This window comes from Mixophyes fleayi, chromosome 2 (genome assembly GCF_038048845.1).
Source record: "Mixophyes fleayi isolate aMixFle1 chromosome 2, aMixFle1.hap1, whole genome shotgun sequence".
Lineage (NCBI taxonomy): Eukaryota > Metazoa > Chordata > Amphibia > Anura > Limnodynastidae > Mixophyes > Mixophyes fleayi.
The window spans coordinates 11,250,011-11,266,598 of NC_134403.1; the positions used below are offsets into that span (position 1 = coordinate 11,250,011).

General features: G+C 43.8%; 1 protein-coding gene across 1 annotated transcript in view; it reads left to right on the forward strand.

Annotated features, from left to right (window-relative positions):
- DNHD1 (dynein heavy chain domain 1) overlaps positions 1-16,588 on the forward strand; it is a 74,236-nt gene that overhangs the window by 25,473 nt on the left and 32,175 nt on the right. Inside the window, exons 16-24 of the mRNA XM_075197629.1 lie at positions 274-365; positions 1,116-1,332; positions 6,855-6,983; positions 8,142-8,239; positions 9,240-12,243; positions 12,319-12,454; positions 13,598-13,748; positions 14,135-14,417; positions 14,640-16,005. Of these exons, the coding sequence (XP_075053730.1) occupies positions 274-365; positions 1,116-1,332; positions 6,855-6,983; positions 8,142-8,239; positions 9,240-12,243; positions 12,319-12,454; positions 13,598-13,748; positions 14,135-14,417; positions 14,640-16,005 (5,476 nt within the window). The remainder of the gene's footprint in view (positions 1-273; positions 366-1,115; positions 1,333-6,854; positions 6,984-8,141; positions 8,240-9,239; positions 12,244-12,318; positions 12,455-13,597; positions 13,749-14,134; positions 14,418-14,639; positions 16,006-16,588) is intronic.

Consider the following 16,588-nt stretch of genomic DNA (forward strand, 5'->3'; position numbering starts at 1 on the left):
ATACATAACTGCAGTGTGAGAGGAGGAAGGATGGAATAATACACATATTACATAACTGCAGTGTGAGAGGAGGAAGGATGGAATAATACACATATTACATAACTGCAGTGTGAGAGATGGAGGGATGGAATAATACACATAATACATAACTGCAGTGTGAGAGATGGAGGGATGGAATAATACACATATTACATAACTGCAGTGTGAAAGGAGAAAGGATTGAATAATATAGGTAATACATAATGTCTGTGTAACATATTGTTCCACTTGTAGTGATGGGGAAGACATTTGGCGGTTTGGAGACCCTGACACTGCTGGACCTGCTGTCCTGCCCATTACTAAATCACCAGGAGCAATTGCAGAAGGTCAGAGAGAGGTTTTATACATTACATACTGCCAGGTATTGTACTGCTCTGTGTCTATTGTGCCAGGATTTTTAGGGATACAAACTTAGCATCTTCTTTCCTTGGTTGTATTGCAGTGCTGTTACTGTAAGCATCCTGTTTACTGATTGTTGTAAATCAGGAGAATGTATTTTCTTAGGACAGACAGTGCTCAAAATGTGGACCCAACACATAAATTTATTGTCACTTTACAGAGAGTCCTGTCCCGTTAAACTGCTAAAATGAATTACATACAAAGTAAATAAAAAGCGGAAATAGATTGTAAAGTAATAAAAATATGCAGGTTGTACTTAAAAGCCTATTATCCCTCTTTATTGAGATAATCTGCATATATTTGGTATTGATATTTAGATTAAACCGCTGGTGATTTAGTAGTTTTAAAGCCGCTGCATATCTCTGGTGATTTCAGTTTTAACCCTCCAAACCGCTGGATCATAAATCCAGCGGTTTGGAGGCTGAAATCATTGGCGATTTACAGCAATGTGCTGATATTTCAAACACACCAGAAAAATTGTCCTTTGATGAAAGCCCCCTGGTCTCCTGTTACAGGGTAACCTCCTGGAAATCTCAGAGGCTGATTGTAGACATGGCCTCCTCCTGAAAGCTTGTCTTGGAAAATGATTTAAAGAAAGAAAAGGAGCTTGTGTAGTTATTGCAATGTGCTAGGAGATATTCTCCTGCTGAGACTTTGTATCTTCTGTATCATCGCAGGTCACTCTCCGAGCTCAGGCAGAGTTCTCCACCGTACAGCGCTTTAAGAAGATCCAGACATTCTGGCAAGAGAAAGAGTTCCGTTTGGTCAGATTCTTCCTTTGTGTTTATAGTCAAGATCCCAGTCCAGACCAGTCCAAGAGGCCACCAAGTGGCAGATTCCGAGAGCCTGACAAAGGATACTGTACCCAGGACAGCGGCACTGTCCTTCTATCTGGTGAGAGGGCAGTATACACCCAGGCCCCATCCGACTATCTATAATAAATCTATCATTGTGTACATCTGGCCATCCTTTAGTAATATACCAACAGATAATACAAGTTCATTGAATGAAGGTTAAAAACAAATAGTCAGGTGTAGTTGTGGCTGGATCACATAGAAATAACTTATTGTAGATAATTATTTGAATTAAGAGTACAGTGCACCTCTGTATATCATTGCAAATGTACTTATCTTTTTATATTTTTTAAAGATGATCGGGCTCGGATTTCACTAATCCGAGCCCACCCGAACAGTGCGGATCCGACGGGATCCGAGCACTGTTCGGGAACTTCCGGCCGCCAAATGCATCCAAATCGGGGCTATGACATCCAAGTCTCGCGTCGGATCTCGCGAGACTCGGATCTCATAAATGCCCCGCTCGCGGCCGCCATCTTCATTCTCCCTGTGGTTAGTGAAGAGGGAGGTTGATGTGCTCTGTCCTGCTGATAACTTTACAAAAGTGGTGCTTTGTCCTGCTGAGTGAATTAGTAGTTTGTCCAGTGCTCTGTCCTGCTGATTTATTTAGTCTAGTGGTGCTTTGTCCTGCTGAGTGCAGTAGTACTTTTCCCAGTGCTCTGTCCTGCTGATTCCAGTGGTGCTTTGGCCAGTGTCTGTGCTGCTGAGTCCAGTGGTGCTTTTGTCCTGTATTTGTTTCTGATAAGTCCATATCAATTTGTTAATTAGCCAAAAATCTTTTAAAAAATAAAAAAAAAATCTCCCAAAAAAATAAAATACATTTTTTTAAAAAAATATAAAAAAATAATTGAAAAAGTATAAAAAATATTATAGAGCAATATATTCTTGCAGTCCCAAAATAGAGGACCTGCCATTTCTATTACTACGTACATTATTTCTGTAGTTCCAAAAAATAGGAACTGCCAGTTCTATTACTACGGTCATTGTTTGTGTAGTTCCAAAAAATAGGAACTGCCAGTTCTATTACTACGTTCATTCTTTAAGCAGTTCCAGAGAATAGGTACTGCAATCTATATTACAAGAGAAAGTGAGGGAGGAGCTGGTACACCAATGCGATTCCACCAAGCATGTAGCTCTTGTGGATGAAGGACTTCGTACGCTTTGCCAGGATCCGAGGGTGGTCACTCTTTTAAAGTCAGAGGAATACATTCTGGCCACCGTGCTGGATCCTCGGTTTAAAGCGTATGTTGTGTCTCTGTTTCCGGCGGACACAAGTCTACAGAGGTGCAAAGACCTGCTGGTCAGGAAATTGTCCTCTGAAGAGGACCGTGACTTGCCAACAGCTCCACCTTCATTTTCTTCCACACCTAAGGCTGCGAGGAAAAAGCTCAGTTTTCCTAAAAGACCCACTAGCAGGGATGCAGACAACATCTGGTCCGGACTGAAGGACCTGCCAACCATTGCAGACATATCTACTGTCGCTGCATTGGATGCTGTCACAATAGAAAAAATGGTGGAGGATTATTTTTCTGACACCATCCAAATAGACATGTCAGACAGTCCATATTGTTACTGGCAGGAAAAAAAGGCAGTTTGGAAGCCCCTGTACAAACTGGCTCTATTTTACCTGAGTTGTCCCCCCTCCAGTGTGTACTCGGAAAGAGTTTTTAGTGCAGCGGGGAACCTGGTCAGTGAGCGGCGAAGGAGGTTGCTTCTGCAGAACGTTGAAAAAATGATGTTCATAAAAATGAATTATCAATTCCTCAATCAAATACAGCACTGCCCTCCAGATAGTACAGAGGGACCTGTGATTGTGGAGTCCAGAGGGGACGAATTGTTAATGTGTGAGGATAAGGAATTACACACTGTAGGGGGAGAGGAATCAGAGGATGAGGATGAGGACGACATCTTGCCTCAGTAGAGCCAGTTTAGTTTGTACAGGGAGAGATGAATAGCTTTTTTGGTGTGGGGGCCCAAACAAACCAATCATTTCAGCCACAGTTGTTTGGTAGGCCCTGTCGCTGAAATTATTGGTTTGTTAAAGTGTGCATGTCCTATTTCAACAACATAAGGGTGGGTGGGAGGGCCCAAGGACAATTCCATCTTGCACCTTTTTTTTTATCTTTGCCAGCTCGTTTTGTGGGGGTCCAAACAAACCAATCATTTCAGCCACAGTTTGGTAGGCCCTTTCGCTGAAATGATTGGTTTGTTAAAGTGCACATGTCCTATTTCAACAACATCCGGGTGGGCGGGAGGGCCCAACAACCATTCCATCTTGCAAACCTTTTTTTGACCTTATGTGACCGCCCAACAGTTGTTTGCCATGAGCACAAAGTACGACAGTAGTCATCCTATGGCAAAGCGGATAACTGCGGCCTTAACAGCTATGTTGGTGTAGACGTGCGTCCGGTGTCCGCCATCAGTGGAGTGGGATTTAGACGGTTGATGGCTTACACCACTTAGACTCTCCTGGGGATTTGTGGTGTCAGACAACGCCAGTAACATTGTGCGGGCATTACATATGGGCAATTTCCTTTGTGGCTCCATTATCCCAATTAAAAGGATTTTTACCTGTTGGTGTAATGATGTTTTAAACACTACACTTGAAAGCTTGAGCCTTTAAATGAAAAAGTCACTCTTCATTGCATGAAGATTTGCAACAGGGACAGTTTTTTTGTTCCCAAAGTAAACAAATAACACTTCGACGCTGTCTGTCTTTGACATACTTGATGGGATCTCAATGATGAATGCTCTGTACCATGGTCGTCGAAAACAAGAGGTAGTGACGCGCTCGAACTACACCCTCTATATGCTGCAGAGGATGTAGGAGCAGCCATATGTGCAGTGGAATTTAGACCAGTTGGAGGAGGTATTGTGGCCCCGGTACCAAATTGGGTACTGGGGCCACTCCACTACGCAGTCCAGATAGATGCGTATCAACTAAATTCAGTGTTGGGTCCATATCCAAAATTAATGAAAATGACCTGTCATCGTCAAAAACAAGAGGCATTGACGCGCTCAAACTACACCCTGTATATGCTGCAGAGGATGTAGGAGCAGGCAGCTGTGCAGTGGAATTGAGACCATTTGAAGGTGGAGGTATTGGGTACCGGGCCCACTCCACTACGCAGTCCAGAAAGCTACCTCGGTGCAACGTTTTGGACTAAAAACAATATTGTGAGGTGTGAGGTGTTCAGAATAGACTGGAAATTAGTGGAAATGATTGTTATTGAATATTATTGAGGTTAATAATAGCGTAGGAGTGGAAAAAAACAAAAAAACTGGATTTTAGTGCTTTTTATGCTTTTTTAAATATAAATCAGAACCCAAAACCCTAAATCAGAACCAAAACCTTTCGGCAGGTGTTTTGGCAAAACAAATCAGAACCCAAAACCTCAAGCTAATCAGAAACCAAAACACAAAACACTAAAAGTGCCCGGTGTACACCCTTAATATATTTGTGTGTGTAAAAGTATTGACTTCTGAGACAGTATGTCATGTTTGGGTTTTGCAACTGTCTGGAGACAGGTAATCTCATGTTTATTAGACCTTTTCATCGCTGAGTGACCGAAACGTCTGTTGAGCCTGAAAGACAGGAGGAGTAAAATTCACTTGCTGGTAGACCTCCTATGCAAGTGATCATAGATGAATGTAAAGTTTGCAAGTTAATTGTGTTCAAAGCAAGATTGGAGAAATGTTATATCTTGATAGTAAACATTCAATAGATAACCTCAGACATAGTGTCGCCGCTAGCAGCAATGTAAAAAGGTTTTAAACCCCTCCAGGCTGAATTATGGGCAGGCTGCTTGAAGCACCTGTATTGGTTAGAGGGGCAGGAGGCTGGATTACCTCCTGCCAGGGTATCAGAGTAAATCTGTATAAAAAGCACACTGTTTGACCATGTACCTGTTTTATACCATCTGTACTTTCTGGTTATCACTGGTACCTCAAACTAGTGTGTAACTGTCCCTTTTAGGACTTCCTGAGCTAATAAACATCACTGATTAAGGAACCTACTTTGAGGTCTACTTACCTGCTATAATTCCTGTGACCTACAGATTAGACCCAATCTAATCCGTTATCCGGCTATTCTGAGGTTGGGTCTCAGTATCTAGTACCAATGTTCTGCCCGCTACCCTGCAGCTCTGGCCAGTGTTATAAGCCAGGGGGAACCATCCACAGCAACCCTGTTCTGAAGGCAAGAGGTCAGGTGTACCAGCCCATGTGTACCAGCAAGGGGTTATACTATTATCGAGAGTTACCCGGAAGGACACAGTTCTGGACGCCTCTAAGGAGCCTAGTGGTGACAGCAGCAAAAGCCCCTTCTACAGTAGTTAGAGGGTGCATTTGTGATAAAGAAATGGGGCAAGGCAAGCTCATCCTGTCCTCAGCAACAATAGAAAGGGTAGGCATAGGAGGTCGGTACTGCCATTGTAAGGCAAATCTTGACACATAATGTTAAGCCTGCTTACCCGTCAGAGCACTGCCGAGTGTGTAATGAGCTTTGTGACAGAGTAGTTGGATGGTGCATAAGGCATAGATGAAAACTCCCATTTCCCTCTGCCTTATGGAGCCAACCATGTTGCATGTTGATTTACCTGAGAGTAATGTAATTTCCCTGCACATAGCTCAGGAACCAGACAGGGCAATCCCCGTAGGGAGCAATATTTGCTCCCAAGAGTGATATGCAGAGCCTTACCTGGGGCCTCACATAATGTGCAGAGCCATGCCTGGGACCACATATAATGTGCAGAGCCATGTCTAGGGCCACATAGAATGTTCAGAGCCATGCCTGGGGCCACACCTTTGGATCTAACTTTGTTTAAAAAACGAGCATGGATCTTGAGCGCAGTTGCGACAATATTCAAATACAAGCGGATCTCAATATACGTTCCAGTCTGACTCAGGGTTTAAGTACGCTTTGGCTACTCATTACTTGACATATGTAGACAGACATAACACTGTCTAGGATACGCACATGCATATGTGCAATTTAAACTCCTATAACTGCACAAAAAATATTTTATAAAATAGATTAACAACTCTTAATACTATAATCACTATCAGTCGGCCCTGACACCTGCCCTGTATCTGGTGCAAGTGATACGGCTGAAACAAGCTACTTACAAGAAACCCAGGACTTGAATCGGCCACATCTGCAAGGGCGCCCTCTGCACACCCCTTACTATACATTGTCTACGTTCATCCGCCCCTTCCCTCCCCTAGTCATAGTCAGTCGTAAGTGTCATTTGCCTTCAGACATGCAATGGCGTTTAAATTGCAGAGCTTTTTCATGCAAATGGATGAACGCCTGAAGATGAACCAGGCCCATCATGTACACAGCTATACCTGGGGTTGGGACCTTTGTACGTATTATTACTACAATTCTCAGCTATATCGTACGTACATACATTCAGCCACCCAATCCTCTATCCATTTATTTATGATCAGTTTTGTTTTAGTTTAATATAGACTAATTTACTTTATATATCCAGTTACAGAACCATTGAGCTGGGTTCTGTAACTGCCATGTGTCATGTATTCTACTCTTCTCTCTTTTAGACACGCAGTCTCTCTGCAGTCTCATAGATGACAGCATTATGTCGCTTAAGATGATGAGCGCTTCTCTTCTTCCTGCTGGCGACATACGGGATGAAATCTCAGGGTGGATCCATAATCTTCAGTATCTTGGTAACCTTCCATAACCCTCTCTTTGTAAATGACAGCAATAATGTACAGTACAGGTGTGTATGTCACTGCACCGCTCTGTTCCAATGTGCCTCGGCGTTAATATAGTTAATATATTTTAATAACTATATTACTGCTAATAATGATTACTAATGATGACTGCACATATCAAGCTGACACCTACTCCAGAGCAGTCTCTGCAAACTGGAAGTGCCCCTAGGCGTGCGGAGATGTGGAAAAATCCCCACAAGCGCACTGTGTAAACCTCACAACAAAGTCCTCCCTTATTATCAACCCTTTCATTAAATTAAACTTTCCATTCTTCTCCTAATATACTGCTTAGGTAAACCTTATTTATGTCTGCTATTATCCAGGAGAGTGACTGTCGGTACTATATGTGGCTCTATTTCCAAGAAAAAATGGATTTCTATAGCCATAAACATGCAAACAACACTTCACCATCAGCTGGATGTGATTGAATTACAACGACCATTGTTCCTTCCACTTCCCTGGGTCCTCTCTCCAGCCGTTACCACCACTGTCTCATTACTATGTGTTTCTCCTTCTCCAGCTCACACTGTTCCCTGTGTCATCTCTCCGGCCATTACCACCACCGTCTCCTTACTATGTGTCTCCTTCTCCAACACACTGTTCCCTGTGTCATCTCTCCGGCAGTTACCACCACCGTCTCCTTACTAGGTCTCTCTCCATCTCCAGCACACACTGTTCCCTGTGTCATCTCTCCGGCCGTTACCACCACTGTCTCCTTACTATGTGTCTCCTTCTCCAACACACACTGTTTCCTGTGTCATCTGTCCGGCCGTTACCACCACTGTCTCCTTACTAGGTCTCTCTCCATCTCCAGCACACACTGTTCCCTGTGTCATCTCTCCGGCCGTTACCACCACTGTCTCCTTACTATGTGTCTCCTTCTCCAACACACACTGTTCCCTGTGTCATCTCTCCGGCCGTTACGACCACTGTCCCCTTACTAGGTCTCTCTCCATCTCCAGCACACACTGTTCCCTGTGTCATCTCTCTAGCCATTACCACCACCGTCTCCTTACTATGTGTCTCCTTCTCCAACACACACTGTTCCCTGTGTCATCTCTCCGGCCGTTACGACCACTGTCCCCTTACTATTTTTCTCTCCTTCTCCAGCAAACACTGTAGATCTCTGGATCACTTTCCAGGAGAAATGGGTTTTCCTGACCAAGGCTCAGCATGAGCTGGAGACTCCAATTCCCAGTGCGGAGATGGTGAGTGCCAGCATTGTCCTCATTCTGTATAGATTTCCAGTAGTGTATTATATATCCGACAAAACCTGTTTTAAGATATGAGTAAAAGAAATGCAAAAGGAGGATTAGTGAGACTGAAGACATATGGAGAACGTTTATCATCGGGCTACAAGCTGGTGACAGGGTTTCATCCTATGTATCAAGTGTTCACCGCCAACAGTAGCTTCGTTTCACTGGAGAAGCCTATTTATCTAGGATTATGGCGTTACACGTACCGCCGCAATCCTCTTTCTGTTATCATTACTCAATGGTCTTTAAGTATTTTCTTGTTTTAATATTTCTAATCTATTTTAACAGTTATTTGGTCCACTAAGTGGAACTGAAATCCCAAGTCAGAGCTTTCAGTTCCACTGTGTATGCGTGGACCGAACAGCCAGGTCACACTATGTTATCCCTTACTGATCCAACAAAACTTTAAATTGCAGAGATAACAGGTATTTTTATTGCTGAATTTATTAGTGGAAATAATAAATAATTATATTAAAAAAATTAATGTTATCGCTGCATGTTCCTCAGTAGGCCCCATGGTCTTGTTGAGAGACAAGGGTATAGCAAATAATATTAATACTTGAGAAGATGGGATGGGAGCACCGCTGAGTTCCAAGAATACTGAAACAAAGTGACACTTACAAAGGATAACGTTCTAAATGAACTTTCAAATCCGAATGTGGACAAATCAGTAGGGCCAGTTGGGATACATCCTAGAATACTAACAGAGCATTTGCTGGTTACACCATTAGTTGGAATGAAAAAGATCAAGCTTAGGCCCACAAGAAGAAGAAGAGAAAAATTGGTGGCAAATACTGACCAGTGAGCTGGATATCAGTAGTGGGGAAATTAACGGAAGTAGAGATTGAGGTAACAAATTATAAAAAGCGGGCTGACAAAATAGGCCTTTTGGCGATTATCTCTCCAGTGCTTTATTCTGTGCCTATTTCATCATGTCTGTTTCGTCCTGCAGATCACACAGTTGCAGTCCATTGACCTGAACCACCGCTCATTTCTGGATGTGACAGTCCAAGATCCTCTGGTTCTATCCATACTGAAGCCCAACAAGAAGCGTGGGAGGCATTTTTACGGTGAAGCTTTGTGTGCTTCTTTTCAGAGGGGTACAAGTATCCTGGAAAACATCATAGCCAATATGGGTGATGTGCTGTACTCGTCCCGCTGTGTCTTTCCTCGCCTCTTCTTTCTGAGTGACCATGACCTGCTTGGCATCCTTGCAGCCTCTCCAGAACCTTCCGAACGCCTTCCCTGTGCTCTCTTGTGCTTTCCCAGGCTCACAAATGTACTTTTTCAGGCTCAGTCACCAAACACATCTTCCTTCCCTCTCTTTAGTAGCCAGGCATTAACCATTGGGGTTATGGGGAATTACGAGGAAACACTGAGTTTAAGATCTCCCATTCTGTGGAACCCAAAGATAATCTCGTGGCTGGTTGAGATAGAGCAAAGACTTCAGGAAAGTGTTAAATACCAGCTGGAGCTCTGTCTGTCTGAACGTAGAGCAGGAGGACTCTCACACCTCATCCACAAAGAGAACGCAAGCCAATATGTAGAGAGTGGAACACAATTTCCCTGGCAATGTTTGGCAGTCGCTGAGGAAGTGTTGTGGTGTGAGGACATGGAGAAATTTCTCCTCACTGAACAGAAATTGTCCCTCAGAGAGAAGAATAAGCTAAAGATAGAGTTTTTGGTACAGAGACTTAGGGAACTAGAACAAGGACTTCACCGGGACCGTATCTTCTTATCTGCATGGATCACTCTGGCAGTTCTACAAAGGGACCGAATGTTGAGCCTGCTGGATGCAGGAATACAGACACTGGATTCCTTCACATGGGCCAAGATGATGAAGTACAGGGCACAACCACCATCAAGCCTTCAAGATTTAAGGATAAGCAGGCATGAGGATCTGAGTGAGACTGAAGAGATGTTTGGCACAGAAGGGCACACTCTACCATCGTCCTGTCCTTGTTACGTGGATGTGTTGGGATACCAATTGCCATATGAATATGAGTATGTTGGATTGGACATGAACATTATTGACACAGCACTTTCTGAAAGAACTACTATTGGTTTAATACTGGCATTGGAGAACTACCAATGTGGGACTGTGATTGGTCAAGATGAAGGGTTTAGAACCCAGACAGTGATGGCTCTTGGTAGTGCCCTTGGCCGACAGGTTGTTGTCCTGAAGTGCTGGACTGGAATTAATCTCAGCCGACTGACTTTACACCTTCACGGAGCTCTGCAAGGAGGGGCCTGGCTGCTGTTGGACAACGCTCATCAACTGAAGAGCAATGTGCAGGTATCATTAGGACAACTTCTCATAGAGATACAGTCTTCCTGCAAGGCCTTAACAAAGGAAAGACAGTCTTGTGAGTGTGTTGGATCAGTGTCTGATCCTGTGGATCGACAAAATAATTTGTTAGGAAAATTCCAGTTTGAGGAAAGGACAGTTTTAGTGATGCAAAGTTATGGCTGTTTTGTCACCCTTCCTCACTTGAACTCCTCCTGTACGGTCCCATGTAACCTTCGTCTGCTCCTTAGACCAGTCTCACTCTGCTCTCCTGACCTGCGCACCGCTGCAGAACTCGCTCTTCTTTCTGCAGGTTTTCAGCAACATTTTTATTTGGCCAAGAAAATTTCTTGCTTTTTCCAGCTTGCCCAGGAGTCAGGAGCTGTTACTGCAGCCAGCACACTGTCACTTCTAAAAACTGTGATCCAAAGAGCGATCTCCTTCTTGAAAACAAGTCTTGCAGATGGAAATGGAAAACCATTTGATGCGGTTCACAGAGAATCGGTGAGAATGCCTAGAGAGACTGATCATCAACTTAGAGATGTTTTGGACAACTCCACAAGCACTATGCATGCAAGCCTACAGGAAGAGGAGAGCATTTTATCAGCACTCTCCACATCCTCCCTCTGGTCTGGCCTTTCAGTATCTGAGTCCACCCATCTTAAGGATATCCTCAGAGGTGTATTTCTGGTCTACACATCGCCCCTGCCGTCAGATGAACATGACACTGCACTATGGAATTCCATTAATCTACATCTGCATGAGTCAGATCTTGAAGTACACACAGAGCTTGGAAATAATGTTTTGCAGCTTTTCCATGCAATTCAGCAAAGCCGAGGCATTCTACTGACGGGTCCAGCAGGCAGTGGAAAGACTACTTGCTGGAAAGTACTGCACCGTGCCCTGAACCATCAGGTGGGCAATGTGGAGTCTATAGGGGCTGAGGGAGCTTTGAATAATTGCTACAATCATACATATCAACCTGTACACATTGTGCAGCTGTTTCCCAACACGCTAAGCCCCACAGAATTCCTTGGAGGGGGAACAGATGGGAAAGGGGGCGGCATATTCTCAAACATTCTTCAGAGAGCCGCGCGGGAGCCTGCAGCCATAAAGTGGCTAATACTGGATGGGTCAGCTGCCTCCCAATGGATAGAGCCCATTTCCTGCCTCTTTGGTCCACATCCTGTTTTGACATTGGCCGATGGTCAGCGGCTCCATCTTACGGACAGTGTCAAGCTGATATTCGAAATGCCAGATATATCTGCTATCAGCCCTGCTATGTCCACACTTTGCAGCGTTGTGCATTGTAGTGGGCATGAAACATGGAGAACGATACTGAGGGCATTCATGTCCAACTTGTATGTTAAATACAATATCACACGGAGCACTGAACACCAGCTACGGACTGTTAGTGAAAACCTTATACCTCATACCCTCTGCTTTCTGGAGCAGCACTGCACCCTCACACTACATCCTCACAGTACACAAACAGCACATGGCGTACACGAAGTCTCCACCTTCTGCACAATCCTGCAAGCTCTTATGGACCAACACCTGCTGCGGGACAGCTTCCAGGCAATTTCTGAGACTCCAAGAGGTTTACAGGAGCTCCCCAAACACACAAAGTTCAATAACGAGTCGCGAGCAATGGTACAAAAAGCTGAGGGTAAGTAGATGAATTAGTGAGAATGAGATAAGGTGCAATTTATATCTGAGTTACACTGTCACTTTCTCTTTGTAGATCCTGGAACGCAAGTGACGGAAACTTCAGGCTTCCCTCACATGGACCAGGACGTTCCATCCAACCACTACAGCCAGGCACAGACCTACCTTATCTACTCCTTCATATGGGGGTTTGGTGGACACCTTCATCCCAAGTAAGGATGGATCCTATGATCATAATCCTAGCTGGGACATTGACCATACATTGCCTGTGCTAATTGTATTATGCCCATACAGTAACAGTTATTGCACTGCTGCCACTCATAGTTCTTCTGGTGCCATCACAGATAGTTACCTGTATCTGCAATATATAGGAATATCTAAACACAAAACTATAGACCAACAAGAAAGAAATTAGCAGCGCTAAGTACCTGCTATAAATATTTGGTTTTGTTGGATGAATAATTTGTTGGATGAATGTATTAAATAAGTTCAATGAACTGATTTGAAAAACATTGTTTACGCTCACTTTGTATAAATAAACATCTTACAATCCTATAAAAACATATCACACTTTACATAAATATTATGCTTGATACTGCTAATTAATGAGAATAATTAATGAAACTATAAATTAATGTCATGAATAACAATTAAAAAACATCTCTAAACTCTGTTTAAAAAATTTCAGCTTTAACTTTAAATTCACTTTAGGAACAAATTAGTCCCATATTCCAATATGTGAAAAAGTGTAGACATGTATCATCCAGAAGTCATTCCTATATTAATCCAATCACATATTAAGTACTTTCTTATAGTCCCTGGAGAGTTATATGTACAAGTGGAATTACAGGATCGATGAATGAGTATTTGAAAATTTCCCAGATGATTCAGTTCAAACAGAGAAGCAACCAATTCAGTTTAATGTGAAACGCGTGTAGACCCAGTTATAAGGTTCTTTAAAAATTCCAAACATGACGCGTTTCATCAGACTGGTGTTTCCTCAGAATGGTTCTTACTATTAATAGTGTAGGGTAATATGACACCCATAGTTTTAGTAGCTCTATGGGGATTCACTTGGACGCTGCCAGGATCTCCACCACTGGGCCACCAGCGTAAGCGTTTTTCTTTGAAAACATTATATAAATGCATTACACATTTAGACCTGTACGTATTACAGCAGACATGACATTAGGAATACAGTAATACATTTCCCCAGCATACATGTCGGTCGGGGGTCGACAACCAGATAAGGAGAAACAGCAACATAAGAATACTGTAGGAAAGAGACACCTACCTGGAAGAGCTTACAATCTAATTATTTATATTGTCTGTCACTGACCATTTGTTTTTTGCAGACATCGCGGTGAATTTGACCTTTGTTTGCGCAAGTCTCTTTCACATTTTGCCGTAGAAGTCCAAATTCCTGCGGACACATCAGTGTTTGATGTGACCCCCAGCCCAGATGGGATTACCCTCGCTCCCTGCTTGGGGGCTGTTCTACCACAGGTGATAAGTACATAGAATGGGATAGAGTGTTCTTCTCCATAATGGGGGTGGATTTCTATGACATTTTCTGTATTAGCCAATGAACTGGTAAAAGCTTGATTACATGGACCGTTCTATGATGTCTCCTCACCACACACCTGTCTGTCTCCTCACCACACACCTGTCTGTCTCCTCACCACACACCTGTCTGTCTCCTCACCACACACCTGTCTGTCTCCTCACCACACACCTGTCTGTCTCCTCACCACACACCTGTCTGTCTCCTCACCACACACCTGTCTGTCTCCTCACCACACACCTGTCTGTCTTCTCACCACACACCTGTCTGTCTTCTCACCACACACCTGTCTACTCACCACCTCACCACACATCTTTTTCTCTTTTAGTACGAGAGTCCTCTGTATGCTGCGCGATGCATTGCTCTTTCTGGACACCCAGTCTTGTTAGTGGGGTCTCCCAGTAGTGGGAAGACCACCCTGGCACAGTCAGTGATTCCACATGGAGCAACATCTTTACGGATTCCAGTTAGTGCATTGCTACAAGCTGCACACCTGCGACAAGAACTAAAAATCCAACACAAAACTCCTGATCCCGTGGGGCTGACAAGAGTAAAAGTGCATCATGTCCGTCACCTCTTCTTCCTGGATGATCTACATGAAGCATCGTTTGGTAGGTGTGATAATGTCTCTTATTGTATAACCTCACATGACAGTTTCTCTTAATTAGAAGTGAGCCACAATAAGCTTTACTTACAATCTTTTTTCTTACATTACATGCCAAGTCTACATATAAAGATATCATACAACATGCATGTGGCATTTTGCTCTTGTTTCCTATGAAGCACATCTATGATATCATGTGATTCATCTGTAATAACATCGTTTTCCACAGATCCTGAGATTTCGGCACATCCTGCACTGGAGGTCATACGTCAGATGGTGTCAGACCCAGCTTCAGTACCATCTCATACCTTCCTGGCCACAGTATCTCCTCCTGAGGACGGATTTAAATGTCTATGCCCAAGACTCAGTCGTCTATTTTCTGTCCTCGTACTGGCCCCTTTCAATTCAGATATTCTGCTTAGCTTGTTCAGCCCTCACTTTATGGTGTGGATGAAAAAGTCATTGCCAGTTCAGCAACCGCAGGAGTTTGGCAAAGCCTTAGCACTGGCATCTATTACTCTATACCATAAAGTCACTCAAACTCTTCCTCCAAAATATTGCTTTTCTCTTCATCACATGCATAGACTGCTGCAGAGCATGACCTTCCTGTGCCCCTCGCCCGGGACACATCTGTCGACTCTACCGAATCCCAGCGTCCCTGATGCAGTTGTAACTAGATGTGGCATTGTCCGTCTTTGGATGCATGAAGTTATGCGCACCTTTGGAGATGGTCTGGAGACCCAACAAGAGACTGAAATTTTCAAAGGTCTCCTACAAGATTGTGTAATGCGGACATTCTGTAGCCAGACTCTCTCTGAGAATACAGAAGGAGATGATGATACCAACTCTCTTCTCAAAAACGCAGAGAAACCTCCATCAAGAAACGAGGATGAAGAACAACAGTCTGACTTCCAAACAGTTCAGATAAACAAAGAGACACATTTAATCATAAATGAAGCCATGACTACAGAGAATGACTATGTATTTCCCACCTCTGGCTCATCGTTCCTACCTAAAGAATACCAACTTACTGCTGAGCTGTTGCTGAATGACCAACATCTACATGAGTTGAACTTCTGCCATGACTACTCTCCCGGGTTAAATGGCAAGTGTGAGGCTCTGATTTACAAAGAGAGGCCAATAAACACCTTGAACATTGTGCAGGCACATGACCTAAAACTGAGTCCTGTGGATCTGCAGCATATCACCCGTCTAACTCGAGTGCTGCTCCTTCCTCGGGGGCACATTGTATTGCTCTCACAGCACCCTGGTACAGGGAAGAAAAGTCTGGCACGACTGGCAGCTCGGATCACCCAATGTACATTACTGGAAATCAGTGGCAAAGAGACAGAGGAAGAGCGTCACACTTTAATCAGGGAAGCCTGTTGGAAAGCTGGTGTACTGGGATCTGCAGCAGCTCTTCTTGTCGGAGACGGGACCCCCCCAAGTGCTCTGCAGGAGATGGAGTCTCTGGTACGTGAAGGAACGTTCCCTGGACTGTACAGTGCAGAGGAAGAGCAAACATTACTGCAGACTATGATGCAAATGGAAAAGGGGCTCCATAAGAATTCCAGCAATAGATCTCTACGAGAGAGGTGAGCAACAAGGGAATTAAGAGTTCATAAATGCAGCAAAAGTACGCACAAGCGGATTTCTAGAGCAAAGGGACATAGGATCCTATTTCTGAATTAGCTGTGATAGGTATTATTTATTTTGTCGCCACATCGATAATCAGCTGTCTTGATAATACTGGGCAAGAGCAGTAAGGGTAACTTGCCACTTTGCCAAGCAAGTCTCTGCCAATTTGCGCATGAGTGAGCCGGCTAATTGGCTTGTACAGGCATAAAGGAACTGAATTATCATTATATAAAACAAAATGTAAAAAAATCTTTAAACATGGAATTAAACTTTTTTGCCCCAATGATTTTCAACTGTTATTGGCATCCTACCGCCACATGAGAGACCACAGAGCATAGGACCAGAGGAGAGACCACAGGGCATAGGACGAGAGAAGAGGCCACAGGGCATAGGGCGTCAAGAGAGGCCACAGGCCATAGGACAAGAGGAGAGGCCGCAGGGCATATGACATGAGGAGAGAACACAGGGCATAGGACTTAGGGAGAGAACACAGGGCATAGGACTTGGGGAGAGACCACAGGGCATAGGACACGGGCAGAG